The 23,879-nt window shown below is 38.5% G+C and overlaps 2 protein-coding genes across 4 annotated transcripts; one reads left to right on the top strand and one right to left on the bottom strand.

Moving 5' to 3' along the window:
* Positions 1-1,209: 1,209 nt before the first annotated feature.
* On the top strand, positions 1,210-9,124 carry LOC113492261. The gene is made up of 2 exons (XM_026869693.1): positions 1,210-1,358; positions 1,492-9,124. Exons 1-2 carry the CDS (start codon positions 1,332-1,334, stop codon positions 9,100-9,102), a joined length of 7,638 nt encoding a protein of 2,545 aa, XP_026725494.1. The 5' UTR covers positions 1,210-1,331; the 3' UTR covers positions 9,103-9,124.
* A 114-nt stretch (positions 9,125-9,238) lies between these two features.
* On the bottom strand, positions 9,239-19,748 carry LOC113492253 (protein gooseberry-neuro-like). 3 transcript variants are annotated; one of them, XM_026869679.1, is made up of 6 exons: positions 18,951-19,748; positions 18,199-18,371; positions 16,564-16,704; positions 15,903-16,011; positions 10,659-10,843; positions 9,239-10,176 (listed from the first exon to the last, which is right to left on the bottom strand). In XM_026869679.1, the coding sequence occupies exons 1-6, from the start codon at positions 18,985-18,987 to the stop codon at positions 9,445-9,447; spliced, it is 1,377 nt and encodes a 458-aa protein (XP_026725480.1). In that variant the 5' UTR covers positions 18,988-19,748; the 3' UTR covers positions 9,239-9,444. The 3 variants fall into 3 exon arrangements, with proteins under 3 accessions (XP_026725480.1, XP_026725460.1, XP_026725471.1); XM_026869659.1 differs by having other exon boundaries at positions 10,659-10,855; positions 18,951-19,747; XM_026869670.1 differs by having other exon boundaries at positions 10,659-10,855; positions 16,564-16,701; positions 18,951-19,747.
* Between the last annotated feature and the right edge of the window lie 4,131 nt (positions 19,749-23,879).

Raw genomic sequence — 23,879 nt, 5'->3', positions numbered from 1 at the left:
TTTAGTAAGAAGCAAGATGCCAGTAAGAAATTAACGAATATGTTTGTTTTCTAATCGAATTGGTTTCGTCTTATAGGATTTATGCACTCTCAATTTAAGTTTCGAAAGCACGTTTTTTAACGTTGTTTTTAGATGAAGTACTTATAGATTTCTCTTTTGAATCTGTATGTGGCTACCGTGTATTTTATTTACAAACTTAAGTATATGATTATAATGATTCGTAACGAGAAACTGAAAATTAATCTATGCACAAAAATAGGATCTACATATGTACACTTAAAATAAGTACTAAAAAGCAAAAACAATAATTAAAATAAAGCATCAAAAAAATATCTGTATCGCTGCCGGCTGGGAGTGTGCCCAAAAGGCTGGCAACATTGCCACGTTGAATGGCAATACGAATCCTCTGATAAATAGTATAGATTGATAGGAACAGTAAGTTTACTTATTTTTTAGATTGTTTAAAGCTACAATAATAAAATTGAGATATAAAATGTTGTGTGCGAGTTGCGGTTGACAATTTAGTTTTTATTTAAAAAAATCTTTTCGATTTTCGTTGTTTGTTTGATGTTTCATAGTAAGATTCACTAATAATTATTCTTATTGGAACTTCAAAGAGAAATTTACTCAGGATGTGAGAACATTTCACCACGGATTCAATCAGTCCAACTGATCGCTATTTCAAAGGGGAATTGTTAAATAATAATCAGATAAACAGCTGCTACAACAGGTACCTAGGCTCTAATTGTAGGCCCAAAACGTTATGGGCTTCGTAGTAAAAAAGGTAATCAGGATTGTCACCAAGATGTCTATGTACATTAAACTGGTTAAAATATAAGTTTTAATTCCTTTTTAGCATTTTGTATACTGATTTAAAAATTAGTATATTTTCCAATAGATTATGAAAGGATGTTGACATGTGAGAGTAATAAAATCGTAAAATCATTTCCGTTCGAGTTGTTATATTTTATAACGACAAACATCCGCTTGTTTGTTGATAACATTTAGTTAGGACTTTCTATACTCTGTCAGTACAACTGTCGTCATTAAATTGTAAAATTTGTTTATTTTGAGTCACACTGCGCGAAAACATTTTGTTTGGCCAAGACTTTACTCCGCACCGGTTATCTCACCAGGAGCTATTATCTAACGTTATCTGTGCTAATTGCTCTACGAAGTATAAAAGGAGAGGTCTACAACACATTTAAACAAATTTAAACGAACGATCTCATACGAAACACAAGTTTAAAACATTTAGTTGACGTGTGAAACGAACGAATTTCGCGTCCAATGAGAAAAAGTGATATAAAAAATATCTACCAATATTCAAAATGAGGACTGTTTATTTACTGCTCCTTGTAAGTAATTATGCATGATTGTCGCTTTAAAAATCTTTAGTATAGAGTTTTAATTAACAGTTTATGTAGTTAAAACGTTTTTTTAAGATCTTGATTACTATTTAAGTAACAAAGTTGTGTTATTTCCTTACAGGTGTCCTTGTTTTGTCTGGTAAGCGCGAAATATTTGCCAGACGAAGGTTCTTCGAGGGCTCTGCTACGGAAGGAAAGGTCTGTATCAGAAGATTCAACAGAAACCATCGAAAGTGGTGGTGATGATGACAATGATGAAAAGGATGACGACGAAGAAGACGAGGATGAGGGTGACTCATCAGAGCGTAAGCTGATTGAAAAACAAATTAAACAGCAAGAGAAAAGGGAAAAAGAAGAACGAAAGAGACTGGAAAAAGAGCGCAAACAACAAGAAAAATTGGAAGAGCAACAACAAAAACTACAAGAAAAACTTGAAAAGGAACAACGCAAGCTACAGGAAAAGCTTGAAAAGGAAGCACGTAAGCGTCAAGAAGAAGAACAAAAGAGGCAAGAAAAATTAGCTAAAGAAGAACGCAAGCAAAAGGAAAAAGAAGCCAAAAGGTTAGCTGAAATCGAAAAGAAAACAGCTGAAAACTCCAAACCAGTCGATGGGATTTCTGCAGAATCTGCAGAAGACAATGAATCCATAGATTTGGAAGCTATTTGGCAACATTATGTTTATACCAAGTATGGTGTACCTGCAAACAGCAGCGACTTAGTTAAAGATGCTGCTATTAACAGCTATTTGAAACAAGAACTTGGTCTTAATGCCAATAGTTCCAAGACTGAATATCGCCAAGCAGTACTTCTATTGGTCCAAAACAGATTGTTGAATGACACAGCTTCGCAAGATAGTTTCCGCAATTATCTTAAGAGCCATATTAATGCTGTTTACATACAGAAGATAAGTACGGAGATAGAGAACAAAATTGCTGAATTGGATAACGATACTGCTCTGCTGAGAAATGTAAGTTTGCCATGGGCCGTTGAGGCACAGCAGGCTATTAAACAAGAGAAAAGTATCTTATCAACGATCGTCCAATTTTTATCTAACGCCGTTCCTAGTTGGTTAACTGGAGGACAAAGTGGTGCAGCCAGTATCGTTGGTGTAGAAAGCAACAATGGTGAATTAGGTATTGGATCTGCAACTAATAGACCCGGATCTGGCAGTTTATCAAATGTTGCTTTTATGAGCGAAATTATTCCTGGATCAGTAGGTTTGGACGCATCAGTTCCTAATGATGCTCTACCCGACGTTGCGTCTGTTGGTGTTCAAACATCTAGCGTTGCCTCAAATGGCATTCCTGAAATCAATCCAAATGGCAACCCGTTGATTGACGTGGCAGCCTCTGTTGGAGGAAACTCCGTCACTGTTGCCCCTGAAGTCGTCCCTGCAGTTCCTGCCGACTCTGTAAAACCTGAATCATCGCTACTTGATATCGGTGCCAGTGTTTCGTTACCTATCTTAGGCGACAACTCGTTGCTTGATGTTAATGCTTCTCTGGGTAATATATTAGATGTGGGAGCCTCGGTTGGAGGAAACTCCGCCACTGTTGCCCCTGAAGTCGCCCCTGCGGTTCCTGCCGACTCTGTAAAACCTGAATCATCGCTACTTGATATCGGAGCCAGTGTTTCGTTACCTATCTTAGGCGACAGCTCGTTGCTTGATGTTAATGCTTCTCTGGGTAATATATTAGATGTGGGAGCCTCTGTTGGAGGAAACTCCGCCACTGTTGCCCCTGAAGTCGTCCCTGCGGTTCCTGCCGACTCAGTAAAACCTGAATCATCGCTACTTGATATCGGAGCCAGTGTTTCGTTACCTATCTTAGGCGACAGCTCGTTGCTTGATGTTAATGCTTCTCTGGGTAATATATTAGATGTAGGAGCCTCGGTTGGAGGAAACTCCGCCACTGTTGCCCCCGAAGTCGTCCCTGCGGTTCCTGCCGACTCTGTAAAACCTGAATCATCGCTACTTGATATCGGTGCCAGTGTTTCGTTACCTATCTTAGGCGACAGCTCGTTGCTTGATGTTAATGCTTCTCTGGGTAATATATTAGATGTGGGAGCCTCGGTTGGAGGAAACTCCGCCACTGTTGCCCCTGAAGTCGACCCTGCGATTCCTGCCGACTCTGTAAAACCTGAATCATCGCTACTTGATATCGGTGCCAGTGTTTCGTTACCTATCTTAGGCGACAACTCGTTGCTTGATGTTAATGCTTCTCTGGGTAATATATTAGATGTGGGAGCCTCGGTTGGAGGAAACTCCGCCACTGTTGCCCCTGAAGTCGTCCCTGCGGTTCCTGCAGACTCTGTAAAACCTGAATCATCGCTTCTTGATATCGGTGCCAGTGTTTCGTTACCTAATATCTTAGGCGACAACTCGTTGCTTGATGTTAATGCTTCTCTGGGTAATATATTAGATGTGGGAGCCTCGGTTGGAGGAAACTCCGCCACTGTTGCCCCTGAAGTCGTCCCTGCGGTTCCTGCCGACTCAGTAAAACCTGAATCATCGCTACTTGATATCGGTGCCAGTGTTTCGTTACCTATCTTAGGCGACAGCTCGTTGCTTGATGTTAATGCTTCTCTGGGTAATATATTAGATGTGGGAGCCTCTGTTGGAGGAAACTCCGCCACTGTTGCCCCTGAAGTCGTCCCTGCGGTTCCTGCCGACTCTGTAAAACCTGAATCATCGCTACTTGATATCGGTGCCAGTGTTTCGTTACCTATCATAGGCGACAACTCGTTGCTTGATGTTAATGCTTCTCTGGGTAATATATTAGATGTGGGAGCCTCGGTTGGAGGAAACTCCGCCACTGTTGCCCCTGAAGTCGTCCCTGCAGTTCCTGCCGACTCTGTAAAACCTGAATCATCGCTCCTTGATATCGGTGCCAGTGTTTCGTTACCTATCTTAGGCGACAGCTCGTTGCTTGATGTTAATGCTTCTCTGGGTAATATATTAGATGTGGGAGCCTCGGTTGGAGGAAACTCCGCCACTGTTGCCCCTGAAGTCGTCCCTGCAGTTCCTGCCGACTCTGTAAAACCTGAATCATCGCTTCTTGATATCGGTGCCAGTGTTTCGTTACCTAATATCTTAGGCGACAACTCGTTGCTTGATGTTAATGCTTCTCTGGGTAATATATTAGATGTGGGAGTCTCGGTTGGAGGAAACTCCGCCACTGTTGCCCCTGAAGTCGTCCCTGCGGTTCCTGCCGACTCTGTAAAACCTGAATCATCGCTACTTGATATCGGTGCCAGTGTTTCGTTACCTATCTTAGGCGACAGCTCGTTGCTTGATGTTAATGCTTCTCTGGGTAATATATTAGATGTGGGAGCCTCTGTTGGAGGAAACTCCGCCACTGTTGCCCCTGAAGTCGTCCCTGCGGTTCCTGCCGACTCAGTAAAACCTGAATCATCGCTACTTGATATCGGAGCCAGTGTTTCGTTACCTATCTTAGGCGACAGCTCGTTGCTTGATGTTAATGCTTCTCTGGGTAATATATTAGATGTGGGAGCCTCTGTTGGAGGAAACTCCGCCACTGTTGCCCCTGAAGTCGTCCCTGCGGTTCCCGCCGACTCTGTAAAACCTGAATCATCGCTACTTGATATCGGTGCCAGTGTTTCGTTACCTATCTTAGGCGACAACTCGTTGCTTGATGTTAATGCTTCTCTGGGTAATATATTAGATGTGGGAGCCTCGGTTGGAGGAAACTCCGCCACTGTTGCCCCTGAAGTCGTCCCTGCAGTTCCTGCCGACTCTGTAAAACCTGAATCATCGCTTCTTGATATCGGTGCCAGTGTTTCGTTACCTAATATCTTAGGCGACAACTCGTTGCTTGATGTTAATGCTTCTCTGGGTAATATATTAGATGTGGGAGCCTCGGTTGGAGGAAACTCCGCCACTGTTGCCCCTGAAGTCGTCCCTGCAGTTCCTGCCGACTCTGTAAAACCTGAATCATCGCTACTTGATATCGGTGCCAGTGTTTCGTTACCTATCTTAGGCGACAACTCGTTGCTTGATGTTAATGCTTCTCTGGGTAATATATTAGATGTGGGAGCCTCGGTTGGAGGAAACTCCGCCACTGTTGCCCCTGAAGTCGCCCCTGCGGTTCCTGCCGACTCTGTAAAACCTGAATCATCGCTACTTGATATCGGAGCCAGTGTTTCGTTACCTATCTTAGGCGACAGCTCGTTGCTTGATGTTAATGCTTCTCTGGGTAATATATTAGATGTGGGAGCCTCTGTTGGAGGAAACTCCGCCACTGTTGCCCCTGAAGTCGTCCCTGCGGTTCCTGCCGACTCAGTAAAACCTGAATCATCGCTACTTGATACCGGAGCCAGTGTTTCGTTACCTATCTTAGGCGACAGCTCGTTGCTTGATGTTAATGCTTCTCTGGGTAATATATTAGATGTAGGAGCCTCGGTTGGAGGAAACTCCGCCACTGTTGCCCCCGAAGTCGTCCCTGCGGTTCCTGCCGACTCTGTAAAACCTGAATCATCGCTACTTGATATCGGTGCCAGTGTTTCGTTACCTATCTTAGGCGACAGCTCGTTGCTTGATGTTAATGCTTCTCTGGGTAATATATTAGATGTGGGAGCCTCGGTTGGAGGAAACTCCGCCACTGTTGCCCCTGAAGTCGACCCTGCGATTCCTGCCGACTCTGTAAAACCTGAATCATCGCTACTTGATATCGGTGCCAGTGTTTCGTTACCTATCTTAGGCGACAACTCGTTGCTTGATGTTAATGCTTCTCTGGGTAATATATTAGATGTGGGAGCCTCGGTTGGAGGAAACTCCGCCACTGTTGCCCCTGAAGTCGTCCCTGCGGTTCCTGCAGACTCTGTAAAACCTGAATCATCGCTTCTTGATATCGGTGCCAGTGTTTCGTTACCTAATATCTTAGGCGACAACTCGTTGCTTGATGTTAATGCTTCTCTGGGTAATATATTAGATGTGGGAGCCTCGGTTGGAGGAAACTCCGCCACTGTTGCCCCTGAAGTCGTCCCTGCGGTTCCTGCCGACTCAGTAAAACCTGAATCATCGCTACTTGATATCGGTGCCAGTGTTTCGTTACCTATCTTAGGCGACAGCTCGTTGCTTGATGTTAATGCTTCTCTGGGTAATATATTAGATGTGGGAGCCTCTGTTGGAGGAAACTCCGCCACTGTTGCCCCTGAAGTCGTCCCTGCGGTTCCTGCCGACTCTGTAAAACCTGAATCATCGCTACTTGATATCGGTGCCAGTGTTTCGTTACCTATCATAGGCGACAACTCGTTGCTTGATGTTAATGCTTCTCTGGGTAATATATTAGATGTGGGAGCCTCGGTTGGAGGAAACTCCGCCACTGTTGCCCCTGAAGTCGTCCCTGCAGTTCCTGCCGACTCTGTAAAACCTGAATCATCGCTCCTTGATATCGGTGCCAGTGTTTCGTTACCTATCTTAGGCGACAGCTCGTTGCTTGATGTTAATGCTTCTCTGGGTAATATATTAGATGTGGGAGCCTCGGTTGGAGGAAACTCCGCCACTGTTGCCCCTGAAGTCGTCCCTGCAGTTCCTGCCGACTCTGTAAAACCTGAATCATCGCTTCTTGATATCGGTGCCAGTGTTTCGTTACCTAATATCTTAGGCGACAACTCGTTGCTTGATGTTAATGCTTCTCTGGGTAATATATTAGATGTAGGAGCCTCGGTTGGAGGAAACTCCGCCACTGTTGCCCCTGAAGTCGACCCTGCGGTTCCTGCCGACTCTGTAAAACCTGAATCATCGCTACTTGATATCGGTGCCAGTGTTTCGTTACCTATCTTAGGCGACAACTCGTTGCTTGATGTTAATGCTTCTTTGGGTAATATATTAGACGTGGGAGCCTCGGTTGGAGGAAACTCCGCCACTGTTGCCCCTGAAGTCGTCCCTGCGGTTCCTGCCGACTCTGTAAAACCTGAATCATCGCTACTTGATATCGGTGCCAGTGTTTCGTTACCTATCTTAGGCGACAGCTCGTTGCTTGATGTTAATGCTTCTCTGGGTAATATATTAGATGTAGGAGCCTCGGTTGGAGGAAACTCCGCCACTGTTGCCCCCGAAGTCGTCCCTGCGGTTCCTGCCGACTCTGTAAAACCTGAATCATCGCTACTTGATATCGGTGCCAGTGTTTCGTTACCTATCTTAGGCGACAGCTCGTTGCTTGATGTTAATGCTTCTCTGGGTAATATATTAGATGTGGGAGCCTCGGTTGGAGGAAACTCCGCCACTGTTGCCCCTGAAGTCGACCCTGCGGTTCCTGCCGACTCTGTAAAACCTGAATCATCGCTACTTGATATCGGTGCCAGTGTTTCGTTACCTATCTTAGGCGACAGCTCGTTGCTTGATGTTAATGCTTCTCTGGGTAATATATTAGATGTGGGAGCCTCGGTTGGAGGAAACTCCGCCACTGTTGCCCCTGAAGTCGACCCTGCGGTTCCTGCCGACTCTGTAAAACCTGAATCATCGCTACTTGATATCGGTGCCAGTGTTTCGTTACCTATCTTAGGCGACAACTCGTTGCTTGATGTTAATGCTTCTTTGGGTAATATATTAGACGTGGGAGCCTCGGTTGGAGGAAACTCCGCCACTGTTGCCCCTGAAGTCGTCCCTGCGGTTCCTGCCGACTCTGTAAAACCTGAATCATCGCTACTTGATATCGGTGCCAGTGTTTCGTTACCTATCTTAGGCGACAGCTCGTTGCTTGATGTTAATGCTTCTCTGGGTAATATATTAGATGTAGGAGCCTCGGTTGGAGGAAACTCCGCCACTGTTGCCCCCGAAGTCGTCCCTGCGGTTCCTGCCGACTCTGTAAAACCTGAATCATCGCTACTTGATATCGGTGCCAGTGTTTCGTTACCTATCTTAGGCGACAGCTCGTTGCTTGATGTTAATGCTTCTCTGGGTAATATATTAGATGTGGGAGCCTCGGTTGGAGGAAACTCCGCCACTGTTGCCCCTGAAGTCGACCCTGCGGTTCCTGCCGACTCTGTAAAACCTGAATCATCGCTACTTGATATCGGTGCCAGTGTTTCGTTACCTATCTTAGGCGACAACTCGTTGCTTGATGTTAATGCTTCTTTGGGTAATATATTAGACGTGGGAGCCTCGGTTGGAGGAAACTCCGCCACTGTTGCCCCTGAAGTCGTCCCTGCGGTTCCTGCCGACTCTGTAAAACCTGAATCATCGCTACTTGATATCGGTGCCAGTGTTTCGTTACCTATCTTAGGCGACAGCTCGTTGCTTGATGTTAATGCTTCTCTGGGTAATATATTAGATGTAGGAGCCTCGGTTGGAGGAAACTCCGCCACTGTTGCCCCCGAAGTCGTCCCTGCGGTTCCTGCCGACTCTGTTAAACCTGAATCATCGCTACTTGATATCGGTGCCAGTGTTTCGTTACCTATCTTAGGCGACAACTCGTTGCTTGATGTTAATGCTTCTCTGGGTAATATATTAGATGTGGGAGCCTCGGTTGGGGGAAACTCCGCCACTGTTGCCCCTGAAGTCGTCCCTGCGGTTCCTGCCGACTCTGTAAAACCTGAATCATCGCTACTTGATATCGGTGCCAGTGTTTTAGCTACTGGCTCTGTGGGACCTGAATCATCAACAGTTAGCGCCGATGCAACCTTACCGGTTGATGCGATTGTTACCGTACCTAGTACAAACTTAGCCCCTGAAACAGGAGCATCATTATTGGAAGTAACTACGCAGGTGTGAATAAAAATGTTTGTTAAATGTTGATCTAGACTGGTTATTTTATATTTGACTTTATTTAATAAATAAGTGAGCATTTATTTAATTGTATTTTTATTTTTACAAGGTTTTTGATACATTTATTAAATGAAAAACATAATTGATAGTAACCCTTTAATATCTAATGACTCTCTTACTAAAATGTACAAATGTTTGGTTTTATGATAGGTATAATTAAATGGAATGCAAAAAGAGGTAATTTCTCACAAACGGTCATAATTAAAATAATTATTCTAAAATATAATTTAAATAAAATTTACTCATATTTACTAAAACAATAAAAGTTTATAGTAACTAAGTACTTCGTCAAATCCAGTATTTGTTTGCAGCATTGGGTGGATTTGGATAATTATGTTGCGTCAGTGGATCAGACACGTTCGGAAACGAATACGGATCGTTCATGTACTTGTATTCACTGGAGAGACCTGCCAGACTCATGTTCAATGAGTTGTGGGAGGGGCTCCAGTTTGAAGCCGCGGTCGGGTCGGCAGACACTTTGGAGTAATCAGCGGGAACTTTTGGATATTCATTATTTGGTAACGTTTTGCTGTACTCGTCTCCGGGAGGTTTCTCGAAGGTATCTTCTCTTGGCTCAATCACTTCATCATTGTTGACTTTATCATCAACGTCAGCCTCTTTTGGTAAGTAATTAATAGGTTTGTTGTAAATATCACTACTAGGGTATCGAGCGTAGTCGTTTCTTGGGATACCACTGTCCAATATTTGGCTGTGGGGTGGGCCATTTGCACCTGGAACTAAATGACCGAAAGTGGTTCCGGAAGTGCTAGGAAAAGCAGCATTTTGGAAAGCTTGGTTCAAATGTTGAGATTGTGCCATGAGTTGGTTATAATTGGCATATTTTTGATGGTGCCATGCGTCTGGGTGTTGTGGGTGGTGTTGGGACAACGAAGGTATCTCTCCCGCAGGGTATGGGCATGGTATTTGTGGCATTGGTATTGCAGAGTAGCCACCGATTCCGGGGCTGGGATTTGAACCAGTATGTTTTCGTAGTCGGGCACGTCGATTGGAGAACCACACCTGGCAATAAAATATAAAATAAATAAATTCGAAGAATGAGATAAGCTCGCTATGTTACTTCAGAGTTTCATTACGAGGTGCTTACGCAATTTTATCAAGATAGAATATAATTGTAAAGAGAAGAATATTTGTTCATCGTAAAATGTGGGAAAACACATTAAGGTATCATTCAAATAAATAAACAAAGTTCTTATATGAGTTTTGTACTAGTTCACCTATTTTTCTTATAAATCACTTAAGATATACAAAAACATTTGATATTGAAACTTTTGCAAATTTACGCTCCTATTTAAAAATTATACCATTTTTGTCTAAGTAATTCTCAAACAACACATGTTTATATATCATTCCTTTAATCATTAGTTTAAACATCGTTTTTTCTATACATACATTATGTATTTTAAAGGTAAAATACAGTATCGCAGCATTCAAGTTTTAATTCAAAATTATCTTATAGGAGAATAATCTGATGGGTTTCTTACTTGTATCCTAGCTTCGGTGAGCCCCGTCTGCAGAGCCAGTTCCTCGCGAGTGTACACGTCAGGGTATTGCGTGCGATGGAAGGCCCTTTCCAAGGCATCTAGCTGTTCCCCAGTAAACGTTGTACGGGAACGACGCTGCTTTCTCTTCAGCGTCAACCCTGGCTCTGAGTCTATATCTGACGAATCTGAACCACGACCTGAAAAGGAAGTATCATATTATTTTTACCAAACACTCATATCCTGTACAACTTAAAATAGTTTTAGATTGAATCTTATTCTTCATCTATTGTTTAACATATTAATAACGCTCTAATGATTAAGTAGAAGACGATAAACTGTCATGTTCGTGACGCAATCCTCTAATTTATACGACATTATATTACGGTAATTTGTCTTCATCTCTTTTTTTGAAACACGCGTTATTTATTAACAGAGTGTTTTTTGTATAAACCCACATCATGTTTTAATTCGCCTAAATCAAGAACGGCGGGGATCGCGGGTCGGTCTCATTTATAAATCGGTAGCGGTATCCTACGGAAACTGATTAAAAAACACCCGCAACAATACACGGCTTTGGCCTTAAAACTGATTTTAAAAAATGCGGCTTATATTAATAGCCTTTTGAAAGAAGTCAAAATTGAATGAGATGAAAAAATAGGGGCTCAGCGTGGCGCGGAATAAGGAACACCCAGCGCGGCGGCCCCTTTGTCGGTCTCTTTGCTGTTCGGGTGACATTTTGGCACCATTCAATATTTTGGTGTCGCGAGCTGGATTTATGACGTGGAAGGCGAAAGCACGAGTTTAATACGACACCCACAGATTAAATTGGTAGTTACACACAAATATATGTATTCAATACGACAGTATTTATGTATTTCTTGGTTTCGCTTGTAAATATGGTCAACAGCTTGTTATAGGTAAATCATTTTATTGAGACCATAGAACTATATTTAATATGGACCATTAATACATTAAGCTCATTAGCGCACACAACTACTAAAGAAGAAATTTTGTAATTGAGCAACAATATAAGGATCTTTTTATTACCAATGTTTTCTTATAAAACTTAAAGCTCTTATTTTGTACTGATTTATTGCATATTACGGTACGTTGTTTTATTCCCCTAATTTGTTTCCTCATAATGATACATCGGAATAATTAAACGCACGAGGCAACATCTCTAAGCACAAAGGCTGCGACAAATAAAAAACAACGTATTGTAATAAAATGATTTACATTGCTCAAATTCTCCGGCTGGCCGAGACAGGGACAGATTTATTTAGTCTTTTTTGTTCCGAGTCCTGATCATAACGTATGAGGCTAAATACAAATCGAAAACACGAAATAATCGAGAGCGATTTTAAACTTTATGACGGGGTCGTAAAGTCCACTCTGGATGTTTTCATTGTCGAGAGCAGTAAAGCAAAACTATGAGGGATTTTATGTTCAAAGAAAGGCGAGAGGTTTATGGATGAGTTGTACGTGGGAGAGGGCGAGAGAAACTTTGGCGATTGCCGAAATGTGACCCCGTGAAGAGGCGCGCGCGCGGCTCCGCTCAAAAGTCATAATTTGGGAGTTGAAAGAGCGGCGGCGAAGGTTTAACACCTTCATAATCTGGGTTCATTAAAACGGTCGGGTCGGCCTTTGTTTCAGCGGGTTGTTTCAATGTTAACAGATGGTCGGATTAGCACGTCTGCGTTTTGTGGGCGGCGTTGCTTGTTTCTTACCGCACGCTTGTGAGCTTCTTGATTTAAATTAATATCACCAAACCTTTTTTCGCTATTACGAATAACATTTCCGTAAAGGACTTTGTCTTGTATGTTCGTGTGACAACGAGTAAAATAATGAGACCATAAAATAAAATACTTGTTTATGTAAAGTTGCGCGGGTTTGCTATGCAAAAAAAGGCAATTTATTAAAACCCTTTTTAAAAGGTTTTTATTTCAAGCTTTTAATCTATTAAAAATTGTTTTGTTAACCTTCAGGCCACAGGTTGATCCATAAAGCCGGATTATGAAACTACAAACACGAGTGTTTTCAGTACTTTGTTGACGTCCAATATTATTTCCTCCCACGGCATTAATTGGCTTATAAAAAGCCGTCAAAGGATTTAATAGAATGGAAATAATAAAACTATAAAAATGGTCTCAATATTTCATTTCGTCATTTTAGAATTATATACCGTATTTATTATTTGGTGCGCATTTAATATTTATTTTCAGAAAATGGTTTTAAGTTATTAACGTTGGAAACTTTGTACATATATTATAGGTATTTGTTTTATTATTCACATCTATATAAAAGCCACTTACAATTTTTTATTAAATCTATCATGACAGGCATGTTGTATGAAACTTCTATAACATTACACAAGTACAATAGTTTTATTAAAATAAATTGTAAAAGGTCGTAAAGTATCACTATAAAGCTATGATGTAAGCTTGTTAATGCTCATTCAAAGGCAGTCCGCCTTCTTTGTCGGCCCTGCTCGGCCACTTCCGGAGACACTCGTGCCTTCGCGGAGGGCTCATTGAATAATGTGATGAGACAGAATTGTCTTGAATACAACGCGAGGTAATAAATGCCCACTAAATAATTGTGATGCCACGTTAGGTTTACATGGATACGATCAGAGAAAGTTCGACTCCATAGGAACAGACTTAAACCGAAATTAAATTACATATATGCATTTAATTGCATAAAGAAGTAATTATCATCATTCTAAACTCTTCAAAAATTACATTACATGTGACAAGATTGGAAGCATTGTTCTGTTGTTAGGCAGATATGTCAATGTTATTTGACGGACAAACTTAATTTAAATGTTTTTGACATCAACATGAATACCAATTGTCAAAATAAAATGCTCTAGAGACTTATATGATACATCGGCAACGATGAAGTACGCTACCTACTTAATTAAATTAAATACGAAAATTGACGAAGTTAATTTTACGTGTATGATATGTAGGCACTAGTGGAATAGGGAAACATTTTATCAACTTTCCTATGAGCTTTATGAAGCACGTTTCAAACTATAAACTCAAAAGTCTTATTTAAACTGGTCAAGGTAACTCCCATTGTTTTCTCTTTCAACCTTGCTTAACTTTAAACTAAAGCCATATAAACCAAAGTAAATCCAAGTCAGATATAGAGTGATTGCAAGACTTGTCGGTGGTTTGATAATTGCCTCTCCACGGCCACAGACGACGACATTAGTTGATTCTAACGACCGATGTTATTAAACAAATGTGAGATTTTATCGCCCGCCCGCACTCTTTTGTTTTGCCTTGATGCGACTGTGAAAGCAAAATGTTCACTACGACTTTATACGTAATAGATGTTGAATGTCTGAGATTGTCAAGGTAGAAAATTACATAGTCTTCAAGTCGTCCTAATGTATTTATGTATAGAGCATTTTCTTCAACGATATTGTAAGAGTTTTATAAGGACAGTGGACATTAATATGCTCCGAAATTAAAATGAATAGTAACAGAAAGATATTCACTTAAAATGTATGTTTTGTACTTTAATTAATACTTTGCACAAATTTGGACACTGAATGTAAATCACGAGTTTTTCTCTTACAATTTTATTAAGCCTAAACCACTTTAAGACGGAGTCCAGTTTAGCTGCTAATAAGCTAATCTTTAATAGATAATACAGTGAATAATACCTTAACAGCTCCACGCCGTGCAAAATATGCAAATTGCCTATAAGTTGATTACTAATGACTGGATTTATTATGCACTAATGTATGTTAACAAATGCGTTCGTTGTGTGTGGCTCCATAAAGCACTGACATCTTTTTATTATCACTTGATTTGTGCCTTTACCGTGGGAACTTATTGTGTGCTGAATCGATTTGATTTAAACCTGTGTTTTACGGAGTTTTTAAATGTATCTCATGAAAATTAAAACGTAAAATAATAGTCTGTTTTTGTTAAATGGACCGAAATGGAATGGAAATGGAACTTAAGGTATGAAAATATCGACAATAAAAACCAATCATGATATGGCTTATACAAGTCTTACGTATTCTACATCTAGAAATAAAGGTAAAGCTTCGATGCTTAAACAATGCAATGATTTAAACTCAGGGATCGTTATGGAACTCTTAGTTAATCTTTCCAGTGTTAAGTAAATTCCATGCAAAAGATTTATTACAAATACCTACATCTTGAACTAGTTTAAGTCTTCCACTACCTATAGTTGTTGATTACATTTCAATGGGCCATAAATTTGTTATGATGGCGTAATTATTGCTCTGATTGCATACATCAACCGTAAAACAGTGTAATCAAATACCTAGTAACAGCAATAATCAAATGCTAAATAATATTTTCACGCTTTTTTGTACTTGAGGTGAAATTAAATGTAAAAATAACTATATTTAAAGTCAAAAGCTTAATACTGTTTAGGCGCAATTTATTTTTTCCTGTTTTATAATTTACGCAACAAATTTGATACTTATACGTAGCCTACTGATTAATTGCCCTAATTTATATCAATAGAAGTCAGATTAAAAACCGGTAAAAACAAGTTCGATGTGACAATCGAGTCTGTTGTAGTTGCATAACATTGAACACTAGGTGGGCGGCACGACTTTGTACGGGAAGCCGCAAAGGCAACAGGTACATTCAGAGCACAATTAAACTTGGCGACAAAATAGCAAAAATGACACTACAACCAAAACATGTTACGTGGATTGTTCGTATTTCAGCACTATCGAGAGTCGCGGCGGGCGACCGCGGTACACTTTGTCGGTCACCTTTTTCACCCATTTGCCTTCATTCGCCGCCCTTTGATGCGTCGAGAACAAACTTCAATATTTCAAATGGCAACAATGACGAAGTAAAATTTGTGTGCGGAAATTGATTTTTTGACCGGCCCGTGAGAAAGCTTTGACAGGTTGCGGCATTTAAATCGCCGGCACACCATAAACGATGGGAAGTTGTGCAATATTTGTTGGTTAGTCCATATTTTATATCATCGGAAGTGATCTTTATACTTTAATGTTACTAAAATTTATCGCATTTGGTAAGTAAGTAAAAAATTGTTAGGATTTGTTTGTATAAAATATTTATACAGGTTTAATACTTTAAAAGGGTGAAATGTATGTGAAAGATATCGATGTCATACGAATGCTAAGACCTACACGTTATTCAGCGTCACGAATGGGAGGGCTTTAGTATAGAGGGTTTTTATTTTTGCGTGGGTTTGTGTTATTTGTGATGTGCTTACCTCCGAGTATTCCGTCGATGCTGTAATCTTTCTTGCCGTCTGGGTCGCGAGCGCCGCCGCGGAGCAGCCGCGAGATGGACGAGATGCTGGGTGGGTCAGACACGCCCTCCTGTAACCGACGTTTGTCTCTCATTGCCTCATTATCACAAATAAAAGGTTCGTTCAACGATTTGATATATGATGGGCCTAATACAAATACGACTGGCGTTTAGGCATGATTTATTTTCGTATTATTGAATTGATTCGTTCGAAACATTTGTTTTCATTTTCATAAGTGCTTGTTTGATCATATGAGTGAAATTACATATCTATATTAAAAGAGTTTACAGATCGTTTTTTTTTATTTTCCAATATGTTGAGTGTTCACTCGTCTGTAGGTCGTGCAGTTCGGTTAATCCGATTTATTGGAAATTCAGCGCAATAAAGTTATGAATTTTTACCCCGGAAACTATTTTAAGTAAAAAATATTTTCAATTCGCTTGAATCGAACTCTGGTAAATTGATTCCTGAAAACAATATTTGCGAAGGTCTCAGTTAAACTTTTACGAGAATTGTTTTTGTAAATTGGAATATAACTGGATTATATTAAAGATTAAGAGAACAACAATGAAATTATGTTCCTGGAACACTAAAATTGACCTGTTTTAATATAGATACATACCTTTATTAGCTTTTCTCTTATTTCCCATGAGAATATTCCTGGGTTTTGCCTCTTGAGTTCTTCTATTCTGGCTTCCACTTCGGGCGTCGCGACTCTGGGCTTGGACCCTCCAATCACACCTGGTCTAATGGAGCCCGTCTCCTAGGCGAGATCGATCGTTGTTTTATTATATCATTTTATATTTTATCAAAATATTTTACATAAATTCGGTATACATCAAATACGTACAATTGTACAAAAAAAAAACAACGATTTGAACAAAGAAGTATGTATAAGTCGTGATAAAAAGCGTTTGCGTTTTGAGCTTGACTAAAATCGTTTTTTTTCTTTTTATACATGGATTATGGTATGAATGTACATTGAATAAATTTTGAGGAAACACCTTCAAGTAATTTACGTACTAAATTTATTTTAGTAATTAAATAGGATCGCTGGCAAAATTTATTATACAAAATCTTCCCCAAATTGGTACTATATTCGTAAAGTAATTTTAAACAATCGTTCATTCGTTCAATAGAACACAACACATTAGAATCAAACAATATTATAGTAGAAAACAAAACACTATAATAACGTTATTACTGTAGTTTCAGTACATATTTCTAGATGTATGGTGGCAGGTAGGTAGCTCTGTTCCCTATACTCGCGGAGCGTAGCTAAACGCTTCCTGGGCAAAACAATCGCTATTATTGTAGTTGTAGGAGCGGTGGTGAAAACGAACCTTCAGGCTCGGTTGGGCAACAGATCAATGGCAATTGTTTACTGGCTGACCAGTCGATATGCGTTGGCGGCGACATTCATATAATACTCTTATGTCTATAAAAGTCCCCCGACTTTGTGTTTTGGACACAATTGTAAGTTATTGTTTCGATGTGTGTATTTTATGCTCAGCCGACATTTTGACTTGATACTCTCGGAGATTACAGAACACGCTTCATTTTTTCTTAATAATTAGGTTTTATCGGACCAGAAATTATAAATTGCTTTTAAAAACAATAAATTAGAATTAAAACAAGCACTGTGTATAGCATTAAAGCAGTTTGAGTAAATGTTTTGAAATATGAAATTCTTGATCTTTGAGTTAAATATTATTTTCCAACAAACTCCGTTTGAGTAAGTATTAAAATTCAAAGTTTACTGCTGAAAATTTACTGCCGGGTTTGTTCGAACAGTTCTTCAGGCGCCAATTTAGTAGAATATTGCTAATTTATTTCAAGTTATTTCATTGCTGTTATACAAGTTGTTTGTTAGTAAGTTTTTTAGTCTAGTAGGAAAAGTCATATTAATACCGGGAATATAGTTTTTGATTCAAAGATTGGTTGATTTTTTTTGTTTGGCAACGGTTTGGTACTTTGAGTGTTTTTATTCTATTTTTAGTAGTAGAAAAATATAAAAGTTGTAATGGTTAACATTGCAGATTAATTAATTGAGATTGATTAATTTGAACATTTGACAGTTAGCGTTAAGGTATTCCACCTTAACGCTCTATCCGATTTTTAAATTACAATATTATTTTAATATGTACGTCTACAGATATGAACTTTAAAGACAGGTAAAGAGCTTTCTTCAAAATCCTACAATGTTAAAGCAAGAGTATCTTCTCCTGTGAATCATCTCAACTTGTAAGTCTCTCACCTGGTATCTGTTGAGTATCTTGGAGACGCAGCCGTGCGAGACGCGCAGCTGGCGCGAGATGACGCAGGGCCGCACGCCCGCCGCCGCCATCTCCACGATCTTCAGCCTGATGTGGTTCGGCAGCGGACGACCGTTGATGAACAACCCTCCCAACTGGTTGACGCGACCTTGCCCTAGGGGAATTAATCGACAACATAAGGAAGAGTTGAAATATGTTCGGTAGGTAGTAAATGTAGCGACGGGTATTTCTTGCGTCTGATGATTGATCTTTTTTTGTACGTTATTATTTTACAACTTTGTGTAGTGTTCTAAGTGTATGGCGAGTAAGTGCAAAATTTAGTCTTTTGAAATTAATTCATTAGTTTTTATGAAAATTAAGTTTACGTGATATTTTTGTGAATAAAAATGTTATAAATATTTTTACAAATTGTGAATACACATTAGGATTATATACAACATAAACTTGTTATACACTTAATAACAGGTCATACAAGATCAAATAATATGTAATTTATTGGAAAATAAACGTTCAGTACAAGTATTTGGAACAAAGCAAACTTTTGTAATATCAAGGGTTTGATTTACAACCCCAATAAACTCTGAAAGACATTCCGACAACGCCCCACATATTTTCACATGAAATAAATTCATAAGGATGAAATATCTTACATTTAAACTCCGGTTACAGATAAATAATGTAAAAGTATAACTTTGAAATTAGAATAAATAAAAAAAAAATTATATACCCTTACCTACCCACACATCCATACCATTTTGGTGACGTTCCATAATGGTATGAGATCAGTAGAATTCCATTTAAAGTAACGCGAACACAAAGTACATATCACTGTTCTCCAAGTCCAAACATATTACCGGCACTCAACTATCCGCTAGCTTCAACAAAAAACATCCCGCCGAGCTTTATATTACCTAAGCGTTAACACCGTAAAAACGCCACGAATAATGATAAATATATGTTTACATTAAATTAAGCGAACGAGATCAAAACACATAATTTAAATTGATTATCACCCATTTGTATTTACATAATTAAAACGACATGTTTAATTAATTACGATGTCATAAATATTGTGATCGAAATAAATGTCTCGGGGTATAGCGACGCGTTCGCTGGAAGACGTCAATTCTATCCAACTATATTCATGAAGGCTATCTGGCGACGTTGTTTTTTGGATTTGGAAAAAGATCGATAGATCGCGTTATCTTTTTTTACTGCGCGTGAGTGCAGTAGAGGAGGTTGTGTTGTGGACTGAGAGTGCCTGTGTACGTACGGACACGGGAGGGTGTGCTAGTGTGCGTGAGCTAGGAGGCTGTGTTGAGGGCTCGCCTGTCGCTGTGTTGGTGAGTGCATGGTACACTCCCACTACGCGAGTGTGAGACCTGTAGAGGAGCCATGAAGTGGGGGGAGATTGTTTTCAGTACTAAAATTTTGTCTTCATGTTTTCTGATGACTTTTCTGAAGTATTTGTAGGCAAAACCGAGTGTCCCCTAACATAACGCAAACATATAATAATATATTTCTTCGTTTAACTTTTTTAAATGATAAACATAATCAAACTAAACACCTCTTTTCACTTTAGAATTTATAGCATAATTTATTTATACAGTTTTCATTTCAGTTGGAATTGTTTGTTACCCGAGTGCTGTACCAAAACAGGCGCTTGCGCCGGTGGAGGGGACGAGTTCTGCCCACTCATTCACAGTGTAGTGACAGAACTATCGCTGTCCTCTTCTAATGAACTATGTTCGGTATTCAAGCGGTTTTTTATTTCAGTATTGTGTGTTTCTGTGTAACTTATACTTTCAGTAGATTTTTTTGGTTGGATTAATCTTCCAGGTCGATAAACATAAAAATATCAGTGAGAAATGGATTAATAAACAGCGAAGAATTTTTTTCCTGTTATTGGAAATTCATATTTTTTATTATAAAATATCTGGTGACAGTGTAAACTTACTTTCTGTTCTAAAGATGATAAAACCATGTTTTATGTTAATAAAATTGTATTATAAATCGAGTTGTATTTGTTCTATAACTGCATTTAAATAATCCAATTTCAACACTTTTATAAGGTTAAAAAGTGTAAACGGTCTTTCATAGACTCAAAAGCTCTAGAATTGAAGATGCATATGTAATCGATGTCAATATAAAAACATTGTTATTAAAATATAAAAATAATAACAAAACTAGAATACTGGATCAACATAATCCAATACATACTTTTACTCTATCCCACCTAGATGGCGTTAGTTAGTTTTAACTCTTAAGTATGTTTCTTTATTTTGAAATCACGTTTATTCAGTCTTGAAAATATCTTAAGTTATCGTTTAAAACGTGAACAGGGGTCCTACCACCATGTCTAAAAGTAACATTATTGTGAATGAGGAAGAGAGATGCCGGGCATTGCAAGGAGATGTGTATTGCGCTGTCAGTTTTCAACAACCATACTTTAAGAGGTTGTGGAAGACTCTCAGGAATAAAGTAAGAAATTTCAAGGAAATAGTACTTTGCTCTACCTTCGGTAAATGGAACTCTACAAATGATTTTTCGCTTCAAACTCAAGCCTTTTCAACGAAAAGCATCTAACGGTATTTGATTTTCAGAAAATGGAATTGTCCTGGAATAGGTCAAGTATTTGTGAGTATTCTATCTAGAATATGTTCATGCAACTTGCAGTATCAATTTTTGTCCGTTTAGCTTTATTCATGGTTAAAGGTGAAAACACTTAAATTCGTATTGGAACTTCAGTGGAACACAGATTAAAAAAATGTATTGGCTCTATTTTTTTCCCTTGAGTAATTTAAATCTTCAGACTTTAGCACTTCCTCTGTTGGATTTGAAAGATTCTATTCCGTCAAACATATGTTGGACTTAAAATAAGATAAAATATTTAATGACCGCAACCGAAGATTGACGAAATTTATACCAGTAAAAAAAATAAAGATGAGCCCGAATTGCTGTAGCATTTACCCGTTTTTGAAAAACGATATGCCTAATTATCTCAAAATTTCATTATTCCATTTATCATTCCTAACAATTCCATTTAAAATACATCAAAAGTAGAGAAACAACAGCAACTCGGGAAAATTCTGTGTACATTTTCAACAGCCGTAATAGAGCACATTTGTTTTCTCAGTTTGCACCCAGTTCTGTAGTTCTAATGTAGTTTACCTGACTGCATTAAAGTTGGTATTCAGTTGTAAACGTGTCTCTTCACGTACATTTAGTCGTGTAATAATTTGGTTAGGTGAGTTGTGTGGTATGTGCTAAAAAAGAATGTAAAGATGGCTAAATAGTATTCTTTAGTATAACCCTATCTCATAAATTTCGACACAATTTATGCTTAATTTCAGTTCCATTCAAATTACGTAACGTGTTGCACAATATTAAGGAAAACCAAATCTTCATGTTGCGACAGTGCTTACCGAAATACGTTGACTAAAAGAATATCCAAGCTCTATTATTTCCGTCTTTAGTTTCGTAAATTATAGGTAAGAATAACTGTAGAATCTTTGTTATAGCGGCAACAGTAATTCAACATCTGTAAAATCAGGACAGACTGCGGTGTCTCAGTAATAGGGTTCCATTTTTATCCCTCAGATCCGGATCCCTAATCCAATACAGATACAAAAATCTGGTTCTATAAAGCACTTTTCCTTACATGAATTTTTCATGTAAAACATTATTCTTTTACAAAAATAACGTCAACTACGAGTACATGATGAAATACGATGATAGGGATTGAAAGATCACGTTCTTAAGCTTGTGTGTGGGTGCAAGCTTTCGATGCAAGGCGGTTTCAGATTTTCCTTTGAAGAAAATAGGTCAAGTGAAATCTATGTAAGAATGAAATCGTGTAGAAGAAGGTATGTAACCCATAGAGGTATAATAGTATTAGTAAATGATATTCCCCCCCCTCTATGAATATTGGAAAGTTTTGCAAATTGAACACCAGGCTAGCTCACTGTCTGGTGATTTCTGATTCCAATATTTGTAATTTACTTTTCTTCATTATGTTTCCTTTCACCGACTGTCAGTGATGTCTCAGAGTAGCAAAATTAAGAAAGTACATTATAACTCTTAAGTAATGTAATGTTCACTAAACAATTTAAACACATCAAAATCACGAATTAAAAAGAAGCCTATTTAACTAAGTGAAAGATTTTTTAAATCTTAAATAAAGAAAATGAAAATACTAAAGGATCAGAAACATTCAGTTTAAACGCCGGAAAACCCTTGTTATTTTAAGGATCAATTAATAACATATTCAATATTGACTGACTATAAATTCGCATGCATATTCATATCAGACCAACGCTGATGGGAACTGTTTGATTTGTTTCGAAACCGTTCAAGAGTTGACTTTCCAAAAATCCGAGAAACGACCAAATTATGAATATGAAAACCAATTGTTAACGAGGCGGTGAAAATATAAGAAATGCATTCTTGATACGTAATAGGAAACCTGCATAATAATAAAATGGAAAACACATTAAGCCTTCTTTCCATGCACGATCGGTTTTATTTCTTCGCTAGTGATCTATTTTCCACTCAACACAAATGGAAAATCCTATTAAACTTTTTACAAAACGTATCATATAAATAGCTCGCTTTTTGTTCGTAAGCTGGAAAATAATCGCTATTCATTTGAATAAATTGTGTTTTTCCATGTACATAATAAAGAGAACAGACAGTTTATTAAGGTTATGAATGAAAGCAGATAAATTAATGAATTGAAAATATGAATTGGACATCTACAGTTAAACATTTGCCGTAAGCCAAACAATTGACTAGGAGAGTACAAAATTGTAATTTGAACGGTGTAGGCCGCTAGTAACGATGGAAAATCGACTTAAATTGCCATAATTAATTTATTCCAAACAGAATCGGCCTCACAAAGTGCCTTCAAAGCATTCAATTTTGCATTGAATTTGTAATTTTCACGGCACAATAATTTGTAACTGTAACATTTCTTTTTCGCTTATCATCGAAGTACTCGCTGAAAGTTCAGATGAGACGTTTTCTCACGGTTTTGGAAAGTAATAGTTTAATCTAGCTTTCTTTTTTAGAGTTTAAATAATTCTTTATAGCGTTAGGCATTAACACTGTGCTTTTTTGATTACCGGTTTAATTGCTCTCGTTGATACAGCTAGGTAGGTACCGTACCTGGATTTAATTGGATTAACAAGATTTTCCACCATTCCTTTAATTATCTCTTTTACTTTTCAGACGATCTACTTTCATTAAGATAAGCTTAAGTCAAAAGCTGGATAATCATACATTTTTCAATGACAACGTATCATTTTTTTTAAATATGGCACACATTACAGTCACATGACACTCAAACATAATTAAAATTGAAATTATTTTTTGTTTGCAGAGAATATAATACTGTTTCATAGCTACTATTTAACAAGCAAGCCTGTGAAACGCCGGGACAACCGCAATAGACATTTCTGTAATTTTCATTAAAGCTTGCCTCAAGTTTGTTTGACAAACTCGGTTTGTTTTCGGGTAATTATTTTTTAAACATTTCATTTGCTTACAAGGACGTTTTCACATTTAATTAATTTTGATATTAATGTTTTGACCTATATAGTCAGACATTGCGAAGATTTTGTATAATGACATTTATGGATATAGGCCATAAGTGTGTGATCGA

Source organism: Trichoplusia ni, chromosome 1 (assembly GCF_003590095.1).
Source record: "Trichoplusia ni isolate ovarian cell line Hi5 chromosome 1, tn1, whole genome shotgun sequence".
Taxonomy (NCBI): domain Eukaryota; kingdom Metazoa; phylum Arthropoda; class Insecta; order Lepidoptera; family Noctuidae; genus Trichoplusia; species Trichoplusia ni.
This window is presented reverse-complemented; position numbering and strand designations above follow the sequence as displayed.